Below are 27,800 nucleotides of genomic sequence, written 5' to 3' on the forward strand. Positions count from 1 at the left end.
AGCTAAGAACACAATAGGATAGAAATTTTTAAGAAAAAAAATCAAGCCCTACAATATATGAAAGACATACTGCTCAGTCTGTTCTCCATTGCTAACAGATTATACTGGGATGAAAGAGAGCATGGAGACAGACCTGTGGCTCTGATGAACAGGGAGAGTGTCCCAACTTGCCATCCACATACCAATACATCTGCTTAAACCCCAGGGAAACTCAACTTCATGGCTTTCGAAGTTTAAGGATTCAGCAGGCCAAACTACTGGGTAAGTTTCATAGGCAAATGATAGTGGTGTGATCCTAATAAACTATAGTGGAAAGGATTCAACTATGATACAGAGGAATGTTGGTTTGCTATCAAACTCCAAGTGCCTGGGCTCCAGATACTGCCAAAGCCTTCCTGCTTGAAGCCCCCTTGGCAGAGCAATCAGGACAAGCACAGCCTTGGGTCTCAGAAAGCACCATTGCCATTACAGCTATATCATGGTGATGTATTCTCACAGGGAAAAGAGTTTCTTAGTGTGTTTGTAAGAGGCTGGAAGGGCTTGAAGGCTACACCATATTAGCAAGTAATGATCTTACTAGAAACCGACCATTTTGGTTATTCACTGTTGCCGAGGGCTGAGTAGAAATTAAAAAGGGTGTGAGTATCCCTCTAGAAAGGTTTTGGAGCAGAGGTTGGGCAGCCCCCAGGGAGAAAACCTGGGAGAGGCACAGCGTGGGGTGCACGCCCGGGTGGATCCATGCTGCTCCCTAATGAAGCGCTCCGGCTGAGAAAGCCAAGCCCCAGGATGGGAGGCGCAGTCGATGCGGGCACAGGAACCCGTGTGTTCACAGATGGGCTCAGAGCATGGACTGTGCCCACCCATAACACCCACACCAAACAGCAACAAAGAAAGGCCTAGAAAGAAGTTAACACCTGTGAAGCCTGGCTTCTTTTGCTAAAAAAGCAAAAGGTTGTGAATATCAGAGAAGTGAATGTAGCATTTAATCTGCATACAGGGTATTACCTTCTCCTCAGTAACTTTTAGGCTCTTCTACCACATTTATCTTGTAATGTCAACTTTCACTTCTCTGTTTACCCAGACTGCAGTCTGATTTCTAAAGGCATTACTGCAGCACAGAGCAAAGAAACATAACACTAATCCATACTGGTTTTTTTGGTGGTAAAAGAAAACTGACAGAATATCAAGTCAAATGGAGATTTTTCTGTAATGTCTGCTTGACATTACAGAAAAACCAAACAGCAAAACATTAGCCCAAAAATTTATCTCATCTCAAGACAAGTGCCTGGGAATATCCCGCATCATTTTTACATGAGTAAAATTTGGTTTTTTCTAACAGCATTTATGTTTCCAATTAGCCACTGCATCTCTTCAGCTTCCAACACGGCACAGTCAAGTGCTTCTGTAGCTTTGCACTGATTTGGGGCTTAGGCTTCCTCTTTTAGCGCTTTTAAGTCTGTAATAAAATGCATTTCTAGCCTGCCTCACACTGGTGCTCCAAGACAAGGAGGCAGCCCCACTCCCACTGCTGGAGACCACCAGCAGCAAAAGGTAAAAGCCTTTTCAGCAGTAAAAATACACTCAGCCAGCAATGGGAACAGCCTCTTTCCTCTAAAAAAAAAAAAAAACCAACAACAACAAAAAAACCAGCCTACCTAATTAATTAGAAAAACTTAACAGAAAGCATAGACTGCAAATTTAACAATCAATTTTCACCACTTTTTATTTTCTGAGTTTTACTTGAGGGATGATGTGTGCATTTTGTCCTTTCAAAAAGTCTGCCTTTTTATTATGATTAAGCACTGAAACATAGCATATTTACAGCTAAATTTATTGTCATATTCAGTCTGGAATTGGCCATTTGGCTGACTAAGTTGTACCACACGAAGGCATCGTGACATGTACTATTAAGAAATGAGAAATGGCAGATGGGCATTTCCAAAGAACCATCAGCTTTGCAAATGGCAATGCTACAGCTGAATATCTGCTAAAAATGGTTACCCAAAGGTGAGGATCCAGGCTTAACATCCTCCCTGAACATGCTGGAGCGTTTCCTCCCACTTTGGGAAGAAGTTTGCCATTTCCAGCAATACACTACTTCATAGAATAATTTTAATAATAGCATTGGCCAAGATATTTCTCTCAATTTGAACCTTCTTTTGCTCTGGTGTGCCCAAACCACTGCTTTTCATTTGGCTCTAGACTGTCAGAACAAGCAGCCCCCACACATGTACCCAAAACTACACCTAGACTGAAAATTAAAGGACATCAAAATGAAATTTAAATTAAATAAAAAATGAATGAAAATTTAATTTAAAATAATTTTTTAAAGTGTTCCCATATCAGAATAAGCAGGATGTTGCTTGATACGAATGGTGTTATATCATGCAGTAGTCTGCAATTCCAGGTCCACAAAGAATCCTTTTCCAAGTCCAGGGAGCCTCAAGTTGCTTCACAGGGCACCACATCACTGCACTTCCTCTGGAGTCCCTTTGGCTTCTTTCCTGCCTTTTTTTAACTGCTATTCATTGAGCTCCATGTGGCTTCACATGGCAAGGCCTCTTCTGGTAGTGACTGCCACCCAAATTGCCCCCCTTAGCAAGTGGAAAAGGATGTAGGGCTTCACTGAAACAAGCAGTGTACAGGAAGGAAGTCCTGTACCCCAGTTAAATATAAATTTGAAAGGAGAAGCATTTAAAATGTGAAATTTTTAGCCTGTCTGACAATGTCCCTCTGTTTCCAAAAGGACTGCGACAGTTCAAGAAGCAAGTAGTTCCTGGCCAGTTGGAGATTAAACAGTTCTCCAACATTTTTAGGGGAACTACCCATTTTCTTGAGGTGAAAGAAAACAAAGAAGAAAATACAGTATTTGACCTACATAAAGTTTGGGATCAAAACTGAAAAGCCAGCCTTCTAGCTTGAAGAAAATCCTAAAGCAGAAAGCATTCTTGTTCTAATCACTGGCCATGAGGACAACAGAAGAACTATGTTGTGACCAAAAGCTATGATTCTCAGGTGCCAACAGTACTTTCAAATTCATTTTCACAGTTTCATGCTCTTCTGTAATTCTATTAAAGTTTTTAACCTTGAAGAGGAGACTTCCAAACAATGCAATACTATACTTAAAACAGTACTGCTGAATGCTACTGAATGTCACACATTTAGATGGGTAACTCTTAGAGACCATGGTTATATCTTCTTCCATGTACTTTTGCTGAGAATACTATCTGTACTCCAAAAATTGCTTACCCTAAATAAAATACCTAAGGAATACAATGGAATATGATCTGTTACTATCTGTGTGCTGAGTAAGGGGCTTTGCAAAAGAGCAATCTGTTTCTCACAAGAACTAAGAGACAGAGTTGTCTCTGAGTGACACAGTAACCTTGAAAATTCATAAAATAAGAATGCAATTGTTAAGTAAATTGCAAACATTTTAGTAAGGGCAGAACAGTTTCATGAAGGAGATGAAAACAAAACTAGAACAGAGAGGGGTGAGAATTCTCTGCTACATATTCAAGTTGAATTTTAAAATGAAATGTTTATCTGTACTTGAAAATCATGCAAATAATGAAAGCAGCAATGTGGGAGATCTGTATTAATGTATAAATTAATTTTCAACTGTTTTCAATATTAATTACACTATATACTTAATATAAGACATTTCAAACCTGTTTTTCTATTTTACATTGAGCCTCAATTATAATTCTGAGAAAGAAGGCTACCTTCAGCAGCAGATATACCAGTTACAGATCAGTTTTGCTCACAAAAAAGAAAACAACCTCAGGGGATTGTTGATTTGGCTTTGCCTTATTTTTGGTTATTCTTTAAAATTACCTTTTAAATATGCTTACTATATAAGAGTGGCAAAAGTGTTTCTTAGAATACTTGCATACTGTGAAATGGAAGAATGGATGCAGCATTTCTGTAACATTAAAATATTTCTATACAAGTTGCACAGACACAGAAACATGTCACACCCCCAAAAATAAGACATCTAAACAAGGCCAAGCTATAAGGAAAGCAATGGAGTAATATCCCAGCAAAAGGAGAGTTAATACTTTAAACACCCACGACTCCTAATCTATTTTTTATCAATTATTCCAAGAGCTCAACAGAACCTACTTAAACACTTACATGATAGAATAGTACAGGTGGGTTACTAACTTTTAAAATGTACATTTATTATCCAGGGAACCAGCAATAAGAGCATCATTTTTACAGAAAAGTAAGGCTAGAAGTGCTCTCATGAAGTCCATTCCCCTGCCCCAGAGCAAAATCAACTATACATAAACTATTCCTGACAGATATTTGTCTAACTTGTTCTTAAAAACCTTCAGTGACAGAGGCTTTGCAACCTCCCTAGGCAATCGGCTGCAGTCCTTAACTATTCTTACCATTAGAAAGATTTTCCTAATGTCTAACCTCAGTCTCTCCACTAAAGCAAACCTGACTGCTACTTTGTGCTCTATCCCCAGCAGAACTGGAAAACAGTTTCTATTACTTTACTCTTTACATGAAATTTCCATATATTTTTAAATGGTTATCACATCTTCCCTCACTCTCTCATTCCCTAAATGCATAATGGCCAGCTAGGTCATATGCAACCTGCTGGAGCAATTTATCTGCTCTCCCATGTAGTCCCCTCAAGGAGCCTCCCTATTCTGGCACTGCCACCCCTATACCAGAGACATCTCCACCCAAAATGCAGGCAGTTAAGCAAAACAAGATGCAGGGAGAGAAGCCAAACTGGATGGCAGCCTCTGAGATTGCCTTCCTGCAAAGAAAGGTCCCACACCAACCAGCAGAAGCCACTGCGGAAGAGATGCAATGTGGGGAAAGGTACTCACCCCAGAGAAGGGCAGATGAAGAGAGGAAGGGTTGAGTCTAGAAAAGAGGGAGAGAGGCTCTTATAGGACCTGGAAATAGGTTGCAGTTGGTTGTCTGGAAGTGGGAAAGGTCTGGAAACAAAGGTGAAGGAAAGCAGTGAAAAGCAGGAAGATTACCAGAAGAGTAGATAATTTGGACGAGAAGTGAAACCAAATGTACAAGTGGGGAGGGATGAAGGAGCTTCAATACAGAAAGAGGGGAGGAGATCTTGGTACTGATGGCAGAAGAGGCAAAGAGAGGTTGGGCCAACATGAAACACAGGAAGAAATGCAGCAGAAGTCCTGTGTGCCAGGAAATACAGCACAGAGGTGGGGACACTGGAGAAGTTCCACCATGTTTCTATGAGCATGAGCGTCTTCTAACAGATGAATTCTCTTTCTCTCCTACAGCAGGGCCTGTGGAAGTGCGAGCCAAGCTGAGGATCTGCTCCTTGGGAGTAACATGGTCTCTCTGGATATGGCCCAAGGTCAAGCTTCGGTGACAATGACTTTCAGACACAAGGCTGCGAGGGATTACGGAAAGATTTGAGGGTGCCATCACTTTCACAGGGAAAGGTGTGAGGGAGAAGATATGCAGCTATGACAGAATGGGATCAGGAGATGACAGAGAAAGTCAGTGCTAGATTGAAGGGCAGCAGCACAGAGCCTCTTACTATTTATTCTGGTTTCCATAGTGCCAGAACTAATAATCCCTCCAGCACTGCTGAGGGTCACAGGGCAGGAATGCCTCTGAGTCAGCCCAGGTCTGACAGAGCTTCTGCTGAGATGGAGTTAATAAAATCCTCATGAACCTAGGCTGACCTTGCAAGGTCAGGAGGCTTCATACACTGATTCCTAATCCATCCCACAGCGTTCCCATTATCCTTTGATCATCCTGGATGTCTCTGTGCCATACACTCCCCAGTGATGGAGGGCAGACTTCAGAATCACACTGTTCTCCTAAATGAGCACTCAAAACACACACTAGTGAAGGAAGTGGCTGATTTTAAAAATAGACCTTGGCTGTCCAGAATTGCCACTGCTGTTATCCCAGCACTGGCATGGCACTGGGAATGGCCAGTGCAGAAGGTGCAGAACTTCATGTGCAAGCGAGAATGTACAAAAGGTCCTTCTGACCATCACCCCAAAGCAGTGCTGTGTCACAGCCACATCTTGTCATGCCCCTCAGTGCATCAGACATGCCCTGACACAAACCTGTGCTGCTTCTGGCAACCAAGGGAAAAAAAATCCTCAGAAAGTTTGAGTTACTGCTACTGGTCTGAAAAAGACCCTTTTTGCAGTTCCCAGGGGTCATGTTGTCTAGACCTCTGGCCATTCATTCTGCTCTTCTCTGGATGCTTCCAACAGACCCACAGAGCACTGCTCAGAGTAGAAATAGTACATCAGCCACACAAATGCCAAGTAGAGTGGAAAAATCATTTTGCAGGCAGACTCCTGTCCATATACTCTAGCACAATATTCATGGCACAGAATTGTTGATTGATAGCCATTTTCTGAACTCTTGCAACTGCCCGTCTGTTTTCTGCAGACCCGGTGTCTCACCAGTTATTCTACATTTTGATTTGCACAGCTGATTATTCCTGTTGAACTACAATTTAGAACTTGTCCTTGATGAACTACATCATATTTATTTCAGATCAGTTCTCCAATATATCACATTAATTTTGAATTCTAATCCTGTGCTCAGAGGGTTTACATCCTCCCCCTGGTTGGTGTCATCTGGAAATTTTGCATGCAGATTCTATCATCTAAATCATTAATTAAAATATTGAATATTTTCTGGCAATCTAGGGCAGAATCCCACTTGACAGATCCTTCTGGTTTGACTGTGAATCACTAGTAATTATTCTGAGAAGAGCTTTCCAGCCAACTGTGTACCCACCTTGTAGCCCATTGTGCCACCTTGTTTATGAGAAGCTGAAAAGACTTCCAAAAATCAAAATATATTATTTCTCTGCTCACAGGAAAATTAGGCTCCATTGACAAGGTACCTTCTGGGAAAAAAAATCCATGCAAATTCATTTATCATATTATTATCTACAGGCTAATTATTAAAAAATTCAGTTGACTATTTGATTCAAACTTTTTTCTCCAAGGATATAAGGTAAGCTAGCTACTCCACAGAAGGACCCAGAAGAGTTTATACACAGGCGCAGTGTTTGCTCTTTCATAGATTTTTTGAACTTAATCTGTCCTCCAAATGTTCTCCAGTGAAGCCACTAATTGTTCAGAGATTGCTTCAGCTATTTCACCCAATGTTGAAGAGATAATTTAATAAACTCCATCTTGTTCTAAAACACCCATTATCCTATCTCATTAATTTATAATCTGTTCTTTTCCTGCTCTAGTTGGAATTCTTACCTTTCTCAAGGTCGCAGTTCTTTTCCTGCCACTTGATTCCAGATCAGCCTTTTAGGCAAAGAATGATACCAAAACTTACATGAACTACTAAGTCCTCTCTGCACCATCAGATTGAGTTTTTTAACTGACATTTTGTAATTCCCTGTCAACTAGTAGCCCAGAAACTCAGTCTTCCTCTTATAACTACTAAGAATGTGATATGTTTCTTTGTTATCATAGCCTTTATTAGTTGTACCTTGTTCTGTGAATTGGCCTACCTGATTTAACCCTTGCATTTTTCTCATCTTCTTTTACACTCATCTCCAGTAACATAATGAGTTTCCACCTTAGGTGGAAAGAACTGAGGACTGGCAGAGAGCAGCAAGGACTAGTCAGATTATCAGATCATATAATTTTGTCTCTTCTTGCCCTTTTTTACTGGAATGCCTTTCATCTGGGCTTCTTTTACTCTTTATTTTGACTGGGAAAGAAAAAGTTATTTCCTTTTAAAATTGCCAGAATTTCTCAGGTTTGTATCCCAGGAAACATTACCTATCAGTTCTATGAGCTCAGGGCAATATACTTTCTTGCATACTATTGTTTTTATTCTCAAATTCTCTCTTCTCACCTTCTGAAGAATGACAGGCTCACTCTTTCCTGATTGCTACCACTCAAATTGCATTTTACCATCACAGGCTCAGCCATCTCTTTCCTAACCAAGCCTAGGAGCACTTCCCTTCCACTGCTATTTCTACATTCTGTAATCCTGAACCTGTTATACTCACATGAGTATAACATGATAAATACTGAATACTGTACATATATAAATGAATACTAAACATAAATACTGAATTCAGTATTTAGCATGTAAAGTGGAAATATTCAAATGTTTGCTACTGTTTGGTAATACATGATAAACTGACTGGGTGAGCCCATGTCTTGGGACAAGAGCCATCTGCAAAAAAGGGAATCTTTGGCATCAGTGCCAGTAAAATAAGCATACAGACAGGATCAAAATATCTCCTAGCCATAACTGCAAACCTTTCCAGGTAACAGCAAATAGCAAAGTGAAAAGGAGGTTTAGGAAAGACTCTGACCGTGGCTGCACAGAGGCACTGCCCTCCCCAGGCTTCTTTTGCCAGCACTCTGGCCAGCTGTAAATTGAAATTATTCTTCTGGTTGTTGCAATAGCTGCAATCACTTAGCATGTCTAGATTCAGTGTTGACACCACCCAGGCTTCAGATATCAAAACTTTTTTGTACAAATTAGCTCCCCTCTCATGTGGCCATGCCCCCTCTGCTGCTAGCAGATATTGTTATCTCCTACAGCTAAACTGGCATTCCAACAAAACAAAAGGAGCACTACAGCAAGGATCAGAGGAGCGACCATAGGCACCTGCCATTACATTCTTATTGCAACTCTTAAATTAGCATAATGCAGTCCAATAGATTTCTCTGAGAAATACATACCTACCCACTGTTTATTATTGCTGAGTACATCATATAAATCTAAAAAGGAACAAGAAAGATCTCCAAAAAGTAAATACAGATATCAATTTGATACAAGTTGGAAGTTTCCTCCTCATACAAAGGAAATATAATTCAACCTGTTTCTTTAACAAGTCTCCTGAATGTTTGGTGCACCTTTATGTTTAATAATTCTTTAGTACAGCTGCCAAGATTTGAATATGTTTATTAACATCTTTACCTAAGGGCAATTCCAAAAGAATATAAGAATTTCTTATAGGAGACCAAGCAATCTTCATGCCATTAAGTCTCCAGAATAGGTCTGAATCTGAATCTGCTGGATTGCACCACTGTCTGACTGTTGTCCTGGGCTTCCCAGGACCCCAGTTTCATATCTCTGAATTTTATGCAGCTCTGCTTGCCAGGTGTTTTCCATCCAGCAGCAATCATGAAACCTCAGCTTTCCAACACAACCCTCCCCAAGCACCCTGTCACAGTGCCAGCTTCTGGGAGCTAAGGGGCAGCAGACACAGTGTCAGAAGAGTGTAAAACTGGACAGAAAATAATATAGTAATGCAAGGGTGTTAGAAATAATAGGGTTTCCAGCAAAGGAGAGAGCCAGGTTAAGGAAGAGAGCAGATATCCTCACAGTTGGGAATTTTGGTTGAAAGCAAAAGAGTGACAAAAACTCCCAGGAAAGAGCTGAGGACTGGCAGAGAGCAGCAAGGACTAGAACAGCAGTGGGGAGCTTTAGGAGTGTGCTGCTGGCTAGACAGAGGAAGGAGAGCCCTGGGGTTGTCCCAGACTTCACCTCTCCCATCAGCACTGGAGCACATGTGGAGGAGAGTTCCTGTTTCCTCTCCTTCAGGACACGTCTCACTGGCATGCACAGAAACCAGGCTGTAAATCAAAGCAAGGCAACACAGTTCAGAGCTGCACCACCACTTCAAACTGCTGTGCTGGTGCAGACAGCTAGACACAGAACCACACCCCACTGCAGCCAAAACTCCTTCTGAAGGAAAATATTTTATATTAGAAAAATAAATCTCTTGCACGCACATCACTAGTTTACACTGTGGTACTAATCCCTTATCCAGACCTACCAAAACAAGAGTAATATCCAGTTGATTTTCTATGCATTTTTTGCTGTATCTCAGCTGGCTGGCAGACATGGAAACAAAGCAGCAGGATCTGCTCATCATCTTTTCCTCCTCCTGCCTCTCAAATTAGAAACTATCCCATAGAGGGAAAGCACTAAATGAACTCCAGCAGACTTTACACTAGAGGGAGCTTTCCTCAGAAAGTTACACCAGCGTGGCATCCTCTTTCTCGTTGCATTATTTTTAATCCATCTACAGAGAAATACACCAGACTGAAGTGAAACTGTTCCCATTTAAACCCTCCAGTTTAGCCAGTTCAAGCACTGCAGCAGGCCAGTGGTGCAGAGGGGGGAGTACAGAGAGGGTGCCTGGCAAGGTCTGCCCAGAGATGTGCTCCAGCAGACAAGATAAGGCTCAACACTGACACGTTGCTGAGAAGCCTCCTGATATGAACCATGTCCATCCTGCAGCCTCACCAAACTCCTGTGTTGAGCACAAGAGCAACTTTACAGACTACATTTTATACTGACCCAAGAGACCACAAATGGTTAAGCTGTTAATGAGTACTTGAACGAGGAAAGCTGAGATAAACTTTCCCCAAGGCTCATGGCCATCCATTTCTGAAAGCAGAAACATGGATAACTGTGTTCCTCACTGCTGATCCAAGTGTTGAACTGGTCTTCAAGTGAATTGTTTTTAAATACTATTTAAGCTGAAAGTACTACAAGATGCTAATGACAGTCAGGATCCATTCATTTTCCAAACTCCAGTAAATCATCCTGAGAATATGAGTGGAACTAGAACAGCGTCACATTCCTATTTTCTGGAAAAATCCCTTCGCCCAGGACTTTTCTCCTGGGAAGCTGAGAAGACTCAGAGAAAAAGGAAAATAATAATCTGATTTGCTTTTCCTGTGTTTTGCTGCTTTAGAATCTATTTGGAGATTGTTTACCACAGGTGATTGTTTAATTGGATTTCTGGGGTGTTTTGACTCAAATGGCCAGTCAGGGTCAAGCTGTGTCGAGGCTCTGGAAAGAGTCCCAAGTTTTCATTATTATCTTTTTAGCCTTCTGTGAGTATCCTTTCTGTATTCTTCAGTATCGTTTAGTTTAGTATTCTTTTAATATAATGTAGTATCATAAAATAATAAATTAGCCTTCTGAGAACATGGAGTCAGATTCATCATTCCTTCCTTCCTGCCACGGGGCACCCAGCAAAGAGAACAGAAATCCTTACCTGTGAAAGCATTTGTGGCCTGAAAACCAGCTTCCTGCATACTGCTCTTCCAGAGAAGCTTGAGATTCCCGTCTCAACCTGTCCTTACTGGAGACAACTGCTGAGCTTGTTGCTGTCAAGTCACTTCCATCTTAGCTCCTCAGAGTCCATTTCTCTTTCCATTCCTGTATCTGGCACCATCCAGTTCCCACCTGTTCCCAGGTCTTTCGATGTGTAAGCAGAAGGGATCTGCACTGAAACTAAGGAGAAGTGTTGGACAGTCCCATCAACCAGCCAGCCAGAGGATTTGTGCCATGATGAATGTGAAAATGAAGCAAATCTCCTGTCAAGACTTCCCTTCCCTTTTACAATTAAGTTCTAATCCTGTGTTCATCCAGCACCATTTTTTCAGGTCTCGGCCGATGGTGATGTTCAATTGTCTCTCCTCTCTTGTGTTCCTCTCCCCTCAGGCACGCTCACTGAGAAATTAAAAAAGAAGAGATTATGTTTCCTGATGACCTGTAGCAACACTAAAATTAACAGACTCGAGGGAACAAAAACCCAAAATACATTATCAGGGATTGATTGTACACATTAAAGGAGATCTTCAGAAGGCAAATCTTGCGATTTTGCTGAGATGCAAAGTGTGACCACACAGCTCTTTGAAGTGCAAAGAGGAACAGTGCTGAGGGTGTCATATGCATCTCTGAGAACATGATATGATTTACATTTCAAAAGCCATATTTAGCAGAGATGGGGGCAGCAATACAATAACAAAATTGCAGTTAAAAGAGAAAAGGAAAAATACTCAAGGCTCTCAAGTCTAGTCTATTCAAAACCACAGTGAAACTATTAGCATTTCATATAGCTGCTTCCCTCCTTTTCTGGAGCAGGAAAAAAGAGAGCTGTGTGCCAACACTATATATGCCATTCTTACAGTCTTCTGTGGTTAAAAACCTCTGCATTTCTTCCTGTCGATTAACAAACTTTGTACGTCTTGCTGTAGATTATCTTTTAAAAATCTCAATTGTAACTTAGATGATACAATTCAGGTGCCTTCAGACATTCAATGAGGTTGGTTAAAAACACCCACAGGCTACACAGGCAGAAAGGTGGTTACATTTCACTTGATACTGCTACTCCTATATAGCATGGATACTTACAGCTCACTGAAAACTACAGCTTGTTCCAGGCCCAGGTTTTAAAAACTAGGATAAAATTACTTTAATGGGGTGAAAGTGAACAGCAGACAGGCCCGTGTTGAAGGAGAAGATTATTGTAGAAAGCAAGGAAGAAAGAAAAGAGGACTTGGAGGAGAACCCATCACTCCCCAGCCATCCTGTTCCTCGTGCAATGATGCTCGGCTCACTATCTCCCAGCTCAGTGGCACAGGCAGGTTGAAAATATATCTGTGATGATCTTATGACCTACTAATGGATTTTAGATTATGAGTCCAGCCAGGGCTTGCAGTACAGGATTGGACCCAAGGTCTACCTGCTGGAGCAGCCCCTGTCAGAGTATGGCAGTCCCAGCAGCCGCTGCTTTGCAGAGCATTGCAAGAGCAAGCTCAGGGAGCAGGTGGCAATAACGCACTGCTTGCTCCCCAGCCCCACATCACCCTTCACCCTGACCTGCAACATCTGGAGATGAGCTTATATGCTTCAGAACAAGCCTGTTTTGGACTCTGAATATCCCAGAGAGTCCAAAACTGCAGAGAAGACTTCATGCTCCTTGGGGTACAGTCAGCCAGACCTCGAGGGCTTCATCAGGACCCACCTTGGGTGAAGGACAGAAAGGATCTCTCCTCAAGTGTGCCACTGAAACCAAGTGAGCCTGACACCTGATGAATGTCATCTTCCTTGCAACATATTGAATGGAAGCTAGCTGCTAGCAAAGATTAATCTCAATGGTATTGCTTTTCCCCCCCAATTTTGTAATGCCACTATTACTGAAGAACATGTGTTTTTTGTCTCAACACACAGCACAGGAATGACTGATTAGTTACTTGTATTCAAAATCTAGTCATTTGCATTCAGAGCAAATAAGGTTACAGAACAGATTTTAAATGTTTTCCCCATTTCTTACCCAAACATCTCAACCTAATAGAGAAGAAAGTGGAAATTAAGGGAGAAAGAAAAAAAAAAATGTGTAGTATCTTTTATCAGAAAACACTGCATAAAAAATTTTAGAATAGTGTTTAAAAAGCCATTATTCCTGAATATTATAAAGGTCCTTGAGATACTTTTTCAACCCTTTGAAGTGCTCAATGCAACTAATAACAATTTCATATGAGGCTATTTTATTCTAAAATATATATAAAGGAGCAAATATAATATACATACACAGCAGCATATAGTTCTTTTGGGTCTTAACACTGTGCTCATTATTCTATAATGACTATAGGTGGATGCTGTACTCATTTCCCAAGCTTTCTCTCTAGAGGCCTAAGTTTCCTCTATATTTATAAGAGGAGGTCCATATTTACATTTACAGTCTTCTAACTTTTGATTTTGGTTTATAAATCCAAAATTTTGATGTTTCTACTTTCAACATTTTCATTTCACATCTTAGAGATGCTCAAGAGATGTGCAGTAATACATCAGCATCCAGGGAAATTCTCCTTTTTGATTTCTATATATTAGATATAAAAAACTTCTAATTCTTAAAAGAATAAAGTATTTTCACTTTACTGAAAATTAATATTTCATTAAAAGAATAATTATTCTCCACATCTTCAACAGTTCTGCTAAACTAGTTAAGAACCCAGTAGTGTTGAAGAAACACTACAACACAGACACTTTCAGTAACCACTGCTTATTCACAAAGAAAGATGTAATTTTAACAACATTACAAGATAATGAAACATTTCAAGAGTTTATTCAGACCTTAATATTCAAAGGATAGTGCACTGCATCCGGTTTAAGTCCTTCCTTAAGGACTCAAGGTATGCTGGTATCTCTTGATTGCCCTAAATGAGCATTTTCTACCACTGCAAAAGTGCTCTTCTCCAGTGCCAGGTAACAAAGTCAGAGGTGGATGCAGGATGGAAGGAACTGGAGCAGGATGTTGGGGCAAGCCTGTGCATAGCTCAGCACTTGCTGGGCCTTGTCACAATTCAAAACCAAGTTCAGTACTTATAAAATGCTTCTTCCTTACAGCTGCATGGCCTATTTGGTGATCCTTTTCATTAGGCAGACTTTAATCAGTCACATTTGCACAATTTCAGGTTTCTCAGATTATGAATGCATCCAGGTGAAGATGACAAAGCAGCCCAAATGATACCACAGCAAATAAGGAAAACTGAAAATTTCAATTAAAAGAGCATGCAGAGCTACAGCCTTTCTATTGTACTTCACATTATCCAGAAATTTTCCACTAAAGCTGAGCTTATGTTTAAAGAGAGGAGTTTTATGTTTGTTTCCCAACACACTGGTATGTTTGCATGCATGGAAAGGGTCAGGACCTCTGCTGACACATTTCAGCATGGCTCAGCCAACTCCACTGAAGCCATGTGCTTATCCTTTTCTACCAGAGTGGTGCAGAAATGCTGAACCAACCTGCTTAAGGGCCCAAAAAGTGAAAATACCCATCTAAAAATGAGAGAATAAACAATACTGATAGAACTATAATAAGGTGTGGTCTTTGATGTAACTTTTTTGCAACCTGCAGGGACCCCAGTGGGAACTGATTAGCTGGCAAGAGAAAATGTGGACTAGAAAGAATAGAGATTTTTCTCTTTGCTCCATCTGTTGCCTTCTTTCCAATACCAACAAGAACTCTCTTCCACTTCTGCTTTCATTCACCTACTCTGCAGTGTTTTATGAGTCTCAGAAGCAAACCAGAGGAAACCATTGTGCTGTATAAATATGTAGCTTAAGAATTTTTGGCTACTATGCACTTACACAATGGAATATCTAGAAGAAAAATCAAATCCACTTATTTTCATCCTCTCCACTTTTCTCAGATTTGGTCCTGAGAAAGACACAACCATCTAAACTTCACATGAATTGCAAACAGAAAGTATTTTGACTATTTAACACCTTTTGTGTCTTACACATTCTCATGTTATATTTAGCTAGTAAACATGTTATTTCCCTTTTCTAAACTTTCAAAGATGCAAAAGGGTAACGGTAAAAAAAGAATCTGAGGGAGAAAAGTAAGCAAAGAGTATAATTAAATTCTGCATTAATATCTACATTTTATGGAGTATTATGCAACCATCGGCCAGGACAAGACTGGAGGAACTTGTTCTGAAAGAAGAAGTGAAATATTGCTTTTTCCAAGACTGATATTTCTGTAACATCTTGAAAAACTCAAAAGCACTGGCTGACATGTAAATGCTGCAAATTGTTTTTTTTGTTTGGAGAGGGGATTTTTCCATTTCCTTTCACTACATAAAGTCTGCTTCTCTGGCTCATGTTTTCATTCCCACACGGCTTGAAGAACTCACTCAGTGTGTTGCCAGAAGAGCTACATCCATAGGAAACACTTCCTGTGATAGCCCTTGGCATCCTTTGGGATGGTAAAGGACAGCATTTCACTAAGGTGTACAACACATTTCCTAACAGGAGTATCTGTACAGGGAGCCTATGCATTCACATTTTTAAGAAAGTTACTGGACAACTTGTGAGCTGTGCTTTAAATTAAATTAATCAAGGAAGAACTCATGCTTGGATTTCTTGCTTTCAGGTGAAGGAGTGTAAAAGGGGAGACAGCTGGAGCTTTCCTGCCCTGCTCTCCCCGTGGTCCCTGCAGAAGGAGGGTTGGCAGGGGCAGCCCCAGCAGAGCTCGGATGCTGCCGGCACCGCCCTGCCCCATGGATGAATGGAGGACAGGAGCAGGGCAGGCTGGGCTGGCAGCATCGCTCCAGCTCAACGGGAGATGGGAGCACATCTCCAAGGAAAAAACTCCTCCGGCTGAAACCCACACAAGTACTCAACTATCAGCATGCTTCAACACTTGGCTGGAGTAAGGCCTATACATCCCATAGGTTAAGGCAGCACAGACTTGGATATTTCTCTAAGTAGTTTTCAGGTAGAAAAACACTTCCAACTTTTTTTTTTTTAATTGAACTGGTTTTTTTTCAAAAAATCTTTTAAAGTTTGCTAAAGCCATTTAAAATGCTCTTGTGCACACATATAGCTCACCTGTCCAGCTCCTTTTGGATTTACCAAGTTTTCCAAGCTTTGTTTTTGCTTTTCACAGAGATTAAAAACTAGATAAATTAATAGCAACCAATTATACCTGATCTTCAGTGGTAAGGTCTGCATTTTACTGTGTGATCCTCATATATTTTATTTTATTTACTTCTGTCTATAATTTGTCTTCCTTCCAAGATAGCATTGCACCAGTGCTAAGTAAATCCTGCTTCTTGGGAAATACTGTGCTCCATAACTCAAAGACCACTTAAAAAACTCAAGGCAACTTTCACAGGAGACCGTACACAAATCAAGCAGAAAACCAGATGTTCGAAATATGTTTATCTAAGCACATCTTTCTCTCTCTCACACACACACACATATAATTTGTTTTTACTTTCAATCTCAATATTTGCATAGGTCAGTTGGGACTTTTTAAACAGCTGCTGTATTTTACTTTTTTGGTGCATTTCAGCAACATACAGAATGAGTTAGTATGTTAAGTTATGTTATACACATTTATATTGCTACAGATATTATCAGATACTCTTAGGCTTGTCAAGGAATTGTGTCCAAGCTTCTTCTTACTTCTTTTTTGCTACAGCACTCCCTACACTAGGGGAAATGGAGCACAAGCAAAGCAAGGTGGTCTTTTTTTATTAGCTGAAGCAGGAAACAGGTCTTGAGAAGAGCCAAACCCCAGCAGTGTTTTTCCTAGCCTGTTGAGAAAACATTCTATAAAGCAAAATATATCCCAAACACCAGCACATGCCACAAAAAGCATTGCAGACAAGATCCAGTTAAAAAGGAAAAGGATAACTGTTTCAGTACTGACACTTCTCCTCTTCCTCCTGTTTATTTCTTTCTGGAGTGAAGCAACAAACTGAAGCAATGGCAAAAAATTGGTCTGTCTGGTAACTTCATGCTGAAGTAAATAGCCTCTGGTAACCATGTAGAAAGTATTATTCCCCAGAATCACAGAATATGCCAAGTTGGAAGAAGAATTATTGAGTCCAGCTCCAGGCCATCCCCAAGAGTCACACCATGTGTCCAAGAGCACTGTCCAAGCAGTTCTTGAACTCAGGCAGCCTTGCTGCTGTGACCACTTCCTTGGGAAGCCCTTTCACATAGGAAGAAATCCTATAAATAACCAAAAATGCAAACAAACATGCCACATTCCCTTCCATTCATCTTGTTAAGTGAAATAATTGAATCCTCTATTTTCTATCTCTACAAACAAACTAAGAAGCCATACATTATATCATATCTGTGCTGACAGAATGCAGTCAGTGGAAATCTTTACTAAGATCTCCATGGCAAACTACTGGATTTGGATGAGAGAATTATTGGGAGAAATTGTACAAGCTGTGTTACGCAATGCAAGTAAGAAGATTGCATTGTTTATTTTTGCAACTTAATAAAATTATAGTTATCCAAATCTGTCACACAAAATTATTAATCATGCTGCTCTGTGAACCTGATCAGTCAAAGAAAAACCTGACCTCTGAATTTCATTTGCCAAAATAACAAAAAGGTAGTAAGAGCAGAATCCAGTCTTAGTATTTTTCCAGAAAGGGTCACTATTTGAATTTGCAGAAGGCTGGTAAAAGCAAAAATTTCACTGAACAGAAATTGAACAGATTGAGAAAAAGATGACAAATTTTTGACTGGTGTTTCTGTGACTTGTTTGGGAAATGAGCAGTAGACAGAAACCATGGGAATCCTGCATATCTCAAGACTTTGAGTATCCAACATCCAGCTACAATCCAAAAGGCATTAACAATGCTGCACGCCACTGGAAAACCATGGTTGTTATTCACAGCTGCAGAACTTGAACCATCCTGACAAGGAGCAGTAGGACACAGAAGCAACTCATTTAACCCTGGCATGCCACAATGGATGTGTGAGCAAGGAGGGGACACCTCAGGAGAACACAACACAGCCACTGCTGCTCTGCTGTCAGACCATCATCAATGCAGAGCTGAGCATACGACGAGACACATTTGTCTCCTTCTCCACTCCCACAGGAACCCATGGCTGCTTCAAGAAAATCTTTCTTCTGGCTCCCTTTCACCTCATCCTGAGAACCCACCACACAGACACACTCACTGTATGTTGTTTACAAGCTCTCCATTTGCCAAGTTTCTGGTTTTTTATCAGCCAACACAAGCTCCTCAAGCTCTTTATTTAGGCTTTTAGGTGTAACAGGGGCACATGGTTATTTGCCATCTCCGTGCATTTCTGTTGCATAATAAAAGCAAATGGGCAGCGCTTGTTTTCTGGAGCAAATTACAATTATGTCACACATGCCCATCATCCCAAGAAGATCCAATGTCAGGTTTCCCCTCTCCACTGACAGCTTTTTCTGGGCAAGGGCATCACGTCCACCAAAAAAAAGGTGCACAGATGATAGCAGCTTCTCCCATTGCATCGATTAGAGCAGCCAAAACGCCTATTACACAAAATGAAGACACAGACACACATACCTACTTGGCTCAAAAAAGTCAGACTTGCGTGGATCTAGCCAAGCTGCACTTTGTTTCTGAAGGCAGAAATATCTGCACATTGTTCTGGAACGAAAATGTAGAAGACAGTATCTCTCATGTGAAAATCTCAAGCATCTTAGGGACACGGAATGGGAGAGTCCTCCCACAGTACAAGGGACAGTGGAAGTAAAATATATGGGAATCTAAAAATTCAGGGGTTAATAAGAGTTACCCAAAATTATTCCAATTTCTGTCAAAACACAAGGTACAACTGAAAAAGCACAACACTATGCTCATTTTGACAAATGCAAAATGCAGAGGAGAACAGTTCTAACTGTAAAGAAAAAAGAACTGATGCTGAAGAGACCCTCAGGGGTGAGGAAGCTGCTGGAGAATGAAATCACTGTCTTGGAGTACAAAGCTACTACCTGCACAGCACTGGGGTTTGCTATGCACAACTCTGGGGAGTGAGTGTGCTCAGCCAGCCTCAAGAAGGACATAGTGTTCCTGTGCAGCTGGGCCTTGACCAAAGCAAATCCTCTTCTGCTAAGGAGTCAAGCATGAGTTATACAATTGAATTAGCATAAACTGACACCATATTATTTGAAGAAACACTGATAAGAATGGCCTAACTTTCTGGAATGCTGAATCAGTCAGTTCAATTAACGCCCATCTGCTGTGATCAGCAGCTGTTCAGGAGGGCAAGGAAAGTAAGAGGAAAGTCCACTAGTATTTTATGCACACAAAACTAGTTCTATCTTCCTGTAAATCAAGCCATACCACAAAACTTCATTTCGTTTATTGACAGTGTCTCAGGAGCCAACATCATCTGCATGCTGCGTGAAGAAATGCAAATGGAACATTATCCAGACAAGAAAAACCCAATTTGAAGAAAATGTTGACAGCACTGAGCACATCAGCTACAGGGTGTTCCCACCACTACTTGGAGCAGCACAGGAGACACAGGCAGTCTGTGCAGTGCAGGCTCATGTGTATGCTTCTCTCAGCCTCAGGAAGGCCTGCAACTGTTTCTGACTGCACAGATCCACTTTACTTCCAGTACCATAGAAAACTTACAAAGATGTGTGACTGTATCCAAAGGGACCCTTGTTTTAACAAATACCTAAAACTTCTGCTGTAGAATGGCACCAGATTTTAGATGACTGAAAATCCATGAGGTTTGCTGATGCACTCTCTACCAGCTTTCTCACACTAAACTACAACCATCTACATGAAGTAACAGGAGTTTTAAATTCCTGTTTGCCTCCATTAAGACCAGGTCTCCATTTTGACCAGTATCTAACCAAACTGGTAGGTTTAAATTGCAGCTCCATCATTATGGGTGAGCTCTGAACTTAATGGAACAATCCAGATGGATCCAAACCATTGCTTCAACGTGGTCTCCTGCTGCTCTGCTTTCCAGAGCATCCACTTGAATGTTATCCTCTGAATGACACTACATAACAACAAGATTAATATGTATCAGAAGCCATATCTGAGCAAAACTTTCTCCTGTGTCCATGGTGGTTTTGTCCATGCCAGACTAAGGAAAATGAACTTTGCTTTATTACTCAATAATCCAGATAACACTGAGGAAAGTGCTCTTTCAGCATTTTAAAGGTGTGTGCTTTTAAACCCTACAGTCAATGGGACATAAGTAATTGCCTCAGCAAGTCTTAGCTACAACTAACAACACAATTTTACTCCAGCTTTCAACACATAAATGAGAAAAGGAACAAAATAACGGGTTAACATTTCTTGTATTTTTCTTGGACTTGGTACATTGGACTTCATATTTCTGGGCATGTTATCTGATCTCTCTGGGCTTCAGATCAAGTCACTAAAGTACATATAACTTCTACCTGTGGATTAAGGAGCTATAAAAAGTTTAGGGAACAGAAGTGTTACTGGTAAAACAGACAGAAAATGCTAAAGCAGAGCTTTGATTAATTTGATTTTGTCCTCAAGAGAGTACATCATTCTGCCAAAATCCAAACCAATTCAATTAGCATTGTAAAATCATGCCAAAGAAAGAGTTTTAACTAAGGTAGAGTCAATGATTCTTTATTTCCAGGTAATACCAACATACATACTCTGCTTCAAGTCTGGCCTTTTTCTTCAAAAAATCTACTGGAAAACTACTCCAAAAACTCACCAAAAATCACATGAAAAGCACATCAGGAAAACAGTATCCTGAGGTGATGAGCTAAATCTCATGTCCCAGAAAACCACAGTCCATTCTCTCCAACTCCCCATTACTCAAGATACAAAAGGAAAAGAGGTTATTTTCTTCCTGTGCTTGAAGGACAGCTTTTTACATAAACAAACTGCAAAAAGACATGGGAAGCAATGCTGTTACCAGTTAAATCTGTGAAATTCCCGAGAAGCTCTTGCTTAGCACAAATAAAAGAAAATCTCAACTCACTCACTTCAGCTTTAATTCATGAAGCATTCCTAACCCTAACTGGCAAAATCAAACAACTCATTAAGAACACTGTGTTTGTGTAATCTAGTGCCTTATCTATTTTCTGCCAATATTTTTAAATAATAGATATATTTTAATATGCCCTTGCTATATTTTAAAATCATTCTTGCTATGCTCACATACAGTGTGTGGATGCAACTGAGGCCTGTGACTGCATGGAAGTGCAGAAGTGTGTTACTGACACAATGCTGACAGCACCCCTCAGTAACAGCAAGGGGAGGTTGACCAAAGAACTCAACAATTGGTATTCTTATGAAGGAAAATTGGGCTGATTTGTTTTTTTTCAAGCAAACATCCCATTCAGCTGTTCTCTTCTCGTACTCTCCACACACACCATCCCTTAGCTTTGTTTTGTGTTTTGCAACAGCCTTTTAAAAGTACAAACCCACAACTTTTACTTTCAAATGTCCATGAGATTACATGTGCAATATTTCAAGCCTACTAGTCAGTCCTCTCCCCCAGCACCACAACCCTCTGCAATAAAGACAGATTCCTATAGGAAGGGCCTGCACAGTCGTAATTTATAAATAACTGCAAACTGTAATTAAAGCTTCACAACCCCATACAGAAACACTGCAATCTCATATTAGAAGAAAATAATGATCTCTGCAGATGAACAATCATTATCTTCATAGAGCTGCAGCTTTGTATTTCCAAGCTGTTAACCTATCATCAGTCCTACCATAAAAAAAAATACTTTTTGCCTTTCAACCCCCCCACCCTCCCTTTAAAACAAGGGGAAAATTTAATGAGAGTCTGACTTTGTGCCTTTGATAATTAAGCTTCCAATATCATGAAATTTGTTCTAACAGGAGCATCTGCTTGCTGCATTGCAGCCCTACAGCTAAGAAAGCATTGGACTTATTAATAAAATACAATAAAGAACTGAACATCTGGGTAGGAAAGATTCACAGAAAGGGAGAAGCTTGTTTTCCTCTCAAAATATTTAGGAGACAGCAAAGCTCATCCAAATAAAATGTAGTTTTTCTGTTGAGGAAGCAGCTGGAATCAATGATGCTGATTATTCTTATTGCACTATATCCTGCTGTAAGAAACAAACCTATTTAGAGGAAACAGAGGGGAAAGCAAGGAAAATCCCTCCTGTAATAATCTACCACACAGTTAAAAGCTCCTGGTAGTGCAACCCATTGCCATGCCCAAGGAACAGGCAGATGGGTATACATAAGTTCTTTCTGCTAACAGCGCTGGCAGAAAAGGGCTTCGTATCAACACTTCAAATACTGAAAAGAGAAAACAGGACAAAAATAAAACAAGAAACACTAAGATCCCAGAAGAGTTAAATAGCTAGAATTTTGGATCAACAATTTGAGCATCTTATATAACACAGTTCATCATATGGTACCCAGTCACTCATGCATCAAGAGCAGAAACTGGGTTAACTACAAAATTTCTCAGAAACAAATTGAAACCTTGATTTTAAAACACTTCTAAATGTGCCAGATATTTCAGTACACTGTTCAAAGTTAATTACCATCAAACTAAATATCTGTGCCTCACATTCTTTTTAAATGCAAAATCCGTGGGGCTGCATGCAGATCCTGCAAATGGCACTCACTTTCTGGAAGGCTTTGCAGCATTTCTTTGCACCCTTGAGCTAAGGGAACATGAAGGTGTCAAAAAACCTTTCTGAAGCAGGATGGCCATCCCAGAACCCACAGGTAAACTGCAATCTTCCATTCAGCAGTGATGCACAGACTTGACTGCACTGCCCCACCTCCGGCTGAAAGGGATACACACCCCATGCCCTGGGGACCACTGTCTGCCCTCCTGTCTTCTGGGACAGCAGAAAAAGGGCTGCTATCACTGAGGGGACAACCCCAGAGGAGCTGCATCACATCTGTCTTCCTATGGCAAATGGAAGAATTACTTCTCTGAGTCCCATTTTTTGGAAGGAGTCGGTTGCTACCCAGTACATGCATAAGCTAGCAAGACTGATCCTGATTTATCTAGACATTTTTCTGCCTCTTCTTATTTCTTCTAGCTTAAAACTCCTTGTCTGGTGTTTGTTGGTGTTCTTTGTTCTTAAACAAGGTGCAAGAAAAAGCAACCAAACAATGTGTAATATCGTTCCCTGCCATGATGACAGAACTAAAACCAAACCAACCAACCCCAGTATGTTAATTCAGTGCACATTATGGATTGGTAATGAGCCATTTTTAGTCACATATATCTTCACAATTTTAAAAGTCAAAGGTTTTGCTACTGTTTGCATCATCTTATACATAAAAATATGTCAATGTAAACCCTATTTTTTATCTGTTGAGACTTCCTGACATGACTGAAGCTCCACATTTATTTTAGAGTGCAGAAAAGGCTCTGGGCTTTTTTATGAAAATCACACAGAACTCACGAGGAAAAAAAAAAATCAAATATGCATTTGCAGAGAGAGCTGTGTGGATTTTTAACAAATAACCAAACCAAATTTACATTGTAGCCAGAAGCAAACATCAAAAACTCCAGTTCAGAGGGGTACTTTTTTAGTAACACAATCACTTCAGGAAACCATTAAAATAGCACAAACTTAAAAGCAGCATTGGCAAAAACTGAATGTAGTTCAATTCCGGTTTCCAACTCAATATCTCTTTTGCACACATATGCTTTGCCTTCCTTACTCAGCTTCATAATATAAACCACCAAAGTGCACTTAAAAGTCTGAATTGACAATGCCAAATTTTAATTGAAACAAATGAGAGAAGTTGGGCAACACATGAGCATTTTATAGGGAACTTAGCAGCAGTCACAGCTGGGATAAACCTCCACCCCTACAAGTGAGAAAGGGATCTAGTTTCCTCCTTTTATTTTAATCCTTCCTTCAAAACCCCAGACAAATCTGCTAAATTAAAAAAGAAAAAAACCACTGCAAACGAACAGTCTGACAAGGAGTGACTTCAGGAAAAATGTAATCTTCTCCCTCTTAATGAATGAAAATACATTCTCCCAATTCAGAGGCACTTTCTTGCAGCCTTTTTATATGTCAGCAACTTGCAACAACCTCTTGTCATTTTAAGTGCTACACAAAATGTCTCTGAAAACTGTTGGTGTATTTGTGTACACACTTGTGTCTTTGTACAAAGTCCTGGATGCAAACCATGCCTGCAGTAAATGCTCTTTTAGAGCATTTCATGCCATCACTGCAGACGTTTTACTGCTTAAAGAGAAGACTAATTTACACTAAAAGGAAAAATCACTTCACAAGAATATGAACCAGTCCTCCTACAGGTGCTTTTGCTGCAATTAATAAAGCAATTTTGTCGTGAAAGTGAATGGAATAGAGGCAAAGGACACCTACAAAAATATCAGGAACTAAACACATAGCATTCAAATTGAAATCTATTAGCAATACCTCAAATCTAAGTTATAAAAACCAGACTTCTCTCTGTTATTCCAATTAGGTGGATGAAAAATTTCCTACTTCACTGTTACAGCTGCTCCTTAGGAAAGCATTCCCATGGATGATAAGGCTGGGTGGGAACAGCCCAAGGTGGCTGTCAGCCATAGCACTGTTAAAAATTATTTGCTTCTACTTGGTTTTGGGAATGCAAAAAGATCATCTGAGATGGAGGAGGGTAAATCTGTCTCCCTTTCCAACCAGTTCTTGACTCCTTGGGTGAGCTCATCAATAAAACATCACTGCTTATAATAGTCATGCAGTCCACAGAGAACTACTCTACGATTACAGATGTCACTAAAAAGTCACAGCCCTAAATTACTTCTCAAATGTATTATGCAAATGTAAGTAAATGTATTTATTTCTGCAACCAGCTGAATCATAGCAGAAGTAAACTTCCAGTTTTGTTGCCTTACTGAATTTTTTAACTTCAAATCTCACTTTCAATCTATGAAGTACATTATAATACAGCTGCACAGAAAAGCACCTCTATAATGACAGTGAAACCATAAAATGTAACTGCTGCACCTGTTCCCCCTGGGAATGCTGAAGATGCTGGGCAAATGCCCTTTGCCCACATCATTAAAACAAACAAAGCCATTGTCATGAAATCATTCACTGTGCAGAAACTTTTTAAGTTCTTCTATTATCTTTTATAGCTTAATTTGAGCACTGAGAATCTCTAGAGTGCTTTGCAGCACATTAATAAGAGACACTTGCTTTATAAAGTTTATCATTATTACTATACAGCCTATGTCAGCTCATTACACTCAAATTTGGGGGTTTTATTTTAAAAAATTTTCCTCAGCCCAAGACTTGACTTTTTCAGTGAATGATAAAGGCAGTGGTGGTTCCTGAGGTCTCTTTCACAGAATTGCTGCTGGTTCATTTTCCATACTGCTTTGAGAGCCCATTATTTCTAAAACTCTGAAAGGATCTTCTCTGAAGTCATGAGGCACGAGACCCTGACTGCACTGCTATTTCCCTCAGTAAAATCAGGGGCTACCAGAAGTGCCACTGGAAATGAAGAAAACAATACCGGAAGTGGCAGCTGGCAAACAAGGGAATGTTTCAGGTTTTAAACAAACTCCAGTGTTTCATACAGCACTCAGGCTACTTAAATACTGTAGAGCTTACAGTAGTAGCCTGAACTCTTTATCCAATAAGTAAAGCTGAACCTGACCTGGAGTCAGCCATTTGAGGGGTTTGAAGACATGACATGGTGAAATAGAGAGGCAGCAGAGGCCAGACCGACACCAGCAGCTTTCACCAGCCCCACAACAATCCCTGAGGGCCTTTCCTGTTCCCTGACAAACTCTCTGTGCAGGTGGATGCCCCAACAGCAGTAAGAGTATAAAACCCCCCAACTGGGATGGCTTGGCTCAGCCCCTGAGGGCTAAACACCCCTTACCTTGGAGTCAGCTCCGTGTGGGCTTTCCCGAGGCTGGTGCAGCTCAGCCGCCCTCAGGAGCCCTTCCTGCCTCAGTGCCCAGGTGGGAAACACAGGGGAGGCCCAGAGCTGGCCCACCCAACTCCACCCAGCTCCCACTGGGAAGGATCCATGGGGGCATCATCAGCAGGGACCTCATGTTTCTGGAGCCCTCCCCAAAGATGTTAACCCCCACCTGGATGTGGAGCACAAGCTGCAGCTCAGCACAAGGCACTTAGTCAAGCCCCCACGTGATGAGTACAGCACATCAGAAGCACCACTGCAGTGCTTTTGGCAGAATTTTCCTGATGTCTGATGCATGGCTGGTGTATTCCTGTAGGATGCCCAACAGACAGATCTTGGCCTAAATCTGCAAACAAACTATTTCAAACAAATCAACCACACGAAGAGTTTTTCAAATCATGCTTCACTTTGTTAACAAATACTGGCTGTCAACAATCTTTTGTGGTTTTTTTTTCCCCCAACACATTAACCATGTTGGATTTCTCCCAAAAGGGGTACGACAAGGGACAGAAAGCAGGTTTGCTGGACCATCAAAGACATATAACATTTTTCATTTTTCTTACACAGCAAAAAGCATTATTTAAACTCCCATTTCTTCATAGAACTTCTTTGAACAGAATTTATTTACCCAATTAGTTCTAAAACCCAACTCCCTGAGCAAATAAATGAGTGCTTAAGTATGGTGATGTTTAATTAATATTGCCAGAATATTAACTCATTTTTAACTATGAAATCTCACTGAATCATTTTAGAGACACATAAATGCAAAAAAATTTTTCCTCCATTTCTACTCAGATCCTTGTGTACTCAAGAGAGTGCAGGTAATTGATAAAAAAAAAAATTAAGAAATCTCAATCTCTTTACGATCAAGAAATATAAACAAAAACTAAAAAGGTGGGTTTTTTCTACTTTGAGTCTGATAAGGCTTGCAAAATTTCTCCATGAGCTCTGATACTCTCAAACAGTGGAGTCACATCAGTCTCATGTTGATGAAAGCATCATGAGACATTTCTCTTTCTGATCAAACCCTTGAAGGTACAGTACAGAGAACATTATTAAGATGTTCAAATCATGGTCCTAAAAATGATTGTGTCGTTCCCAGTCTATTTGGGAATATGCACTAAGCCAATCAAACTGACAGGTGTTGCAGCAGAACTCAAAACAACCCAAGTCCTGCTGTTCCTGGAGCCCAGCAGTCCAGAAGCTCAGACCTTTTCATACTGACTGTGTCTTCCCAGTACTCCCCAGCACAGTACGTACTTCAACACAATTTGTGTTTTTCTCAGAGTCCAGGACAAAAATGCTTTCAGAAATGAAATATGAATGTCTGATACTGCTTTTTTTGTTGTCCTCAGAACACTGCCTCAGTCTTAGTTAACAACTCTGTTCAAACCCTGCTTTGACAGGAGAACCATGTACCCCCTCAGGGGCTTTTAACGGAGCTCTTTATTGCATCAGTTAGATGTGGGTACACTTAGGTGAAACAAGGAACACTTTACTGGTATTTATTGGTAGCACTGGAAAGTTAAGAAGCAAAAACCAAATTTCTGCCCAATTTCTAAATAAGCAAGGACCATAAGTTTCTCAAAAAAAAGTTTGCCAGAGTATTTCCTTTTTATAAATGCAAAACATGCTTTATATTAATCCCATTATTGTAAACCATGGAGCCATTCTGACTAAAATAAAACACACCAGAACGTACGCAGCCAGCATGAAAAACTTCAGTCCAAAAGTAAAAGACATATGAATTAATGTGCAGCTGAAAACAATCATACAACAGCAAATATTTAATAAAGAGCAGTAGTTAGATTACATACA

At 40.4% G+C, this 27,800-nt stretch overlaps 1 protein-coding gene across 2 annotated transcripts in view; it reads right to left on the minus strand.

The window, feature by feature from the left end:
- Window positions 1-27,800, minus strand: part of LDLRAD4 (low density lipoprotein receptor class A domain containing 4) — a 285,288-nt gene that overhangs the window by 171,350 nt on the left and 86,138 nt on the right. For both annotated transcript variants that reach the window (XM_077183925.1, XM_077183932.1), the window contains one exon: window positions 11,033-11,490. In XM_077183925.1, the coding sequence (XP_077040040.1) occupies window positions 11,033-11,072 (40 nt within the window). In that variant the 5' untranslated portion in view covers window positions 11,073-11,490. The remainder of the gene's footprint in view (window positions 1-11,032; window positions 11,491-27,800) is intronic.

This window comes from Agelaius phoeniceus, chromosome 1 (genome assembly GCF_051311805.1).
Source record: "Agelaius phoeniceus isolate bAgePho1 chromosome 1, bAgePho1.hap1, whole genome shotgun sequence".
In the NCBI taxonomy this organism is placed as follows: domain Eukaryota; kingdom Metazoa; phylum Chordata; class Aves; order Passeriformes; family Icteridae; genus Agelaius; species Agelaius phoeniceus.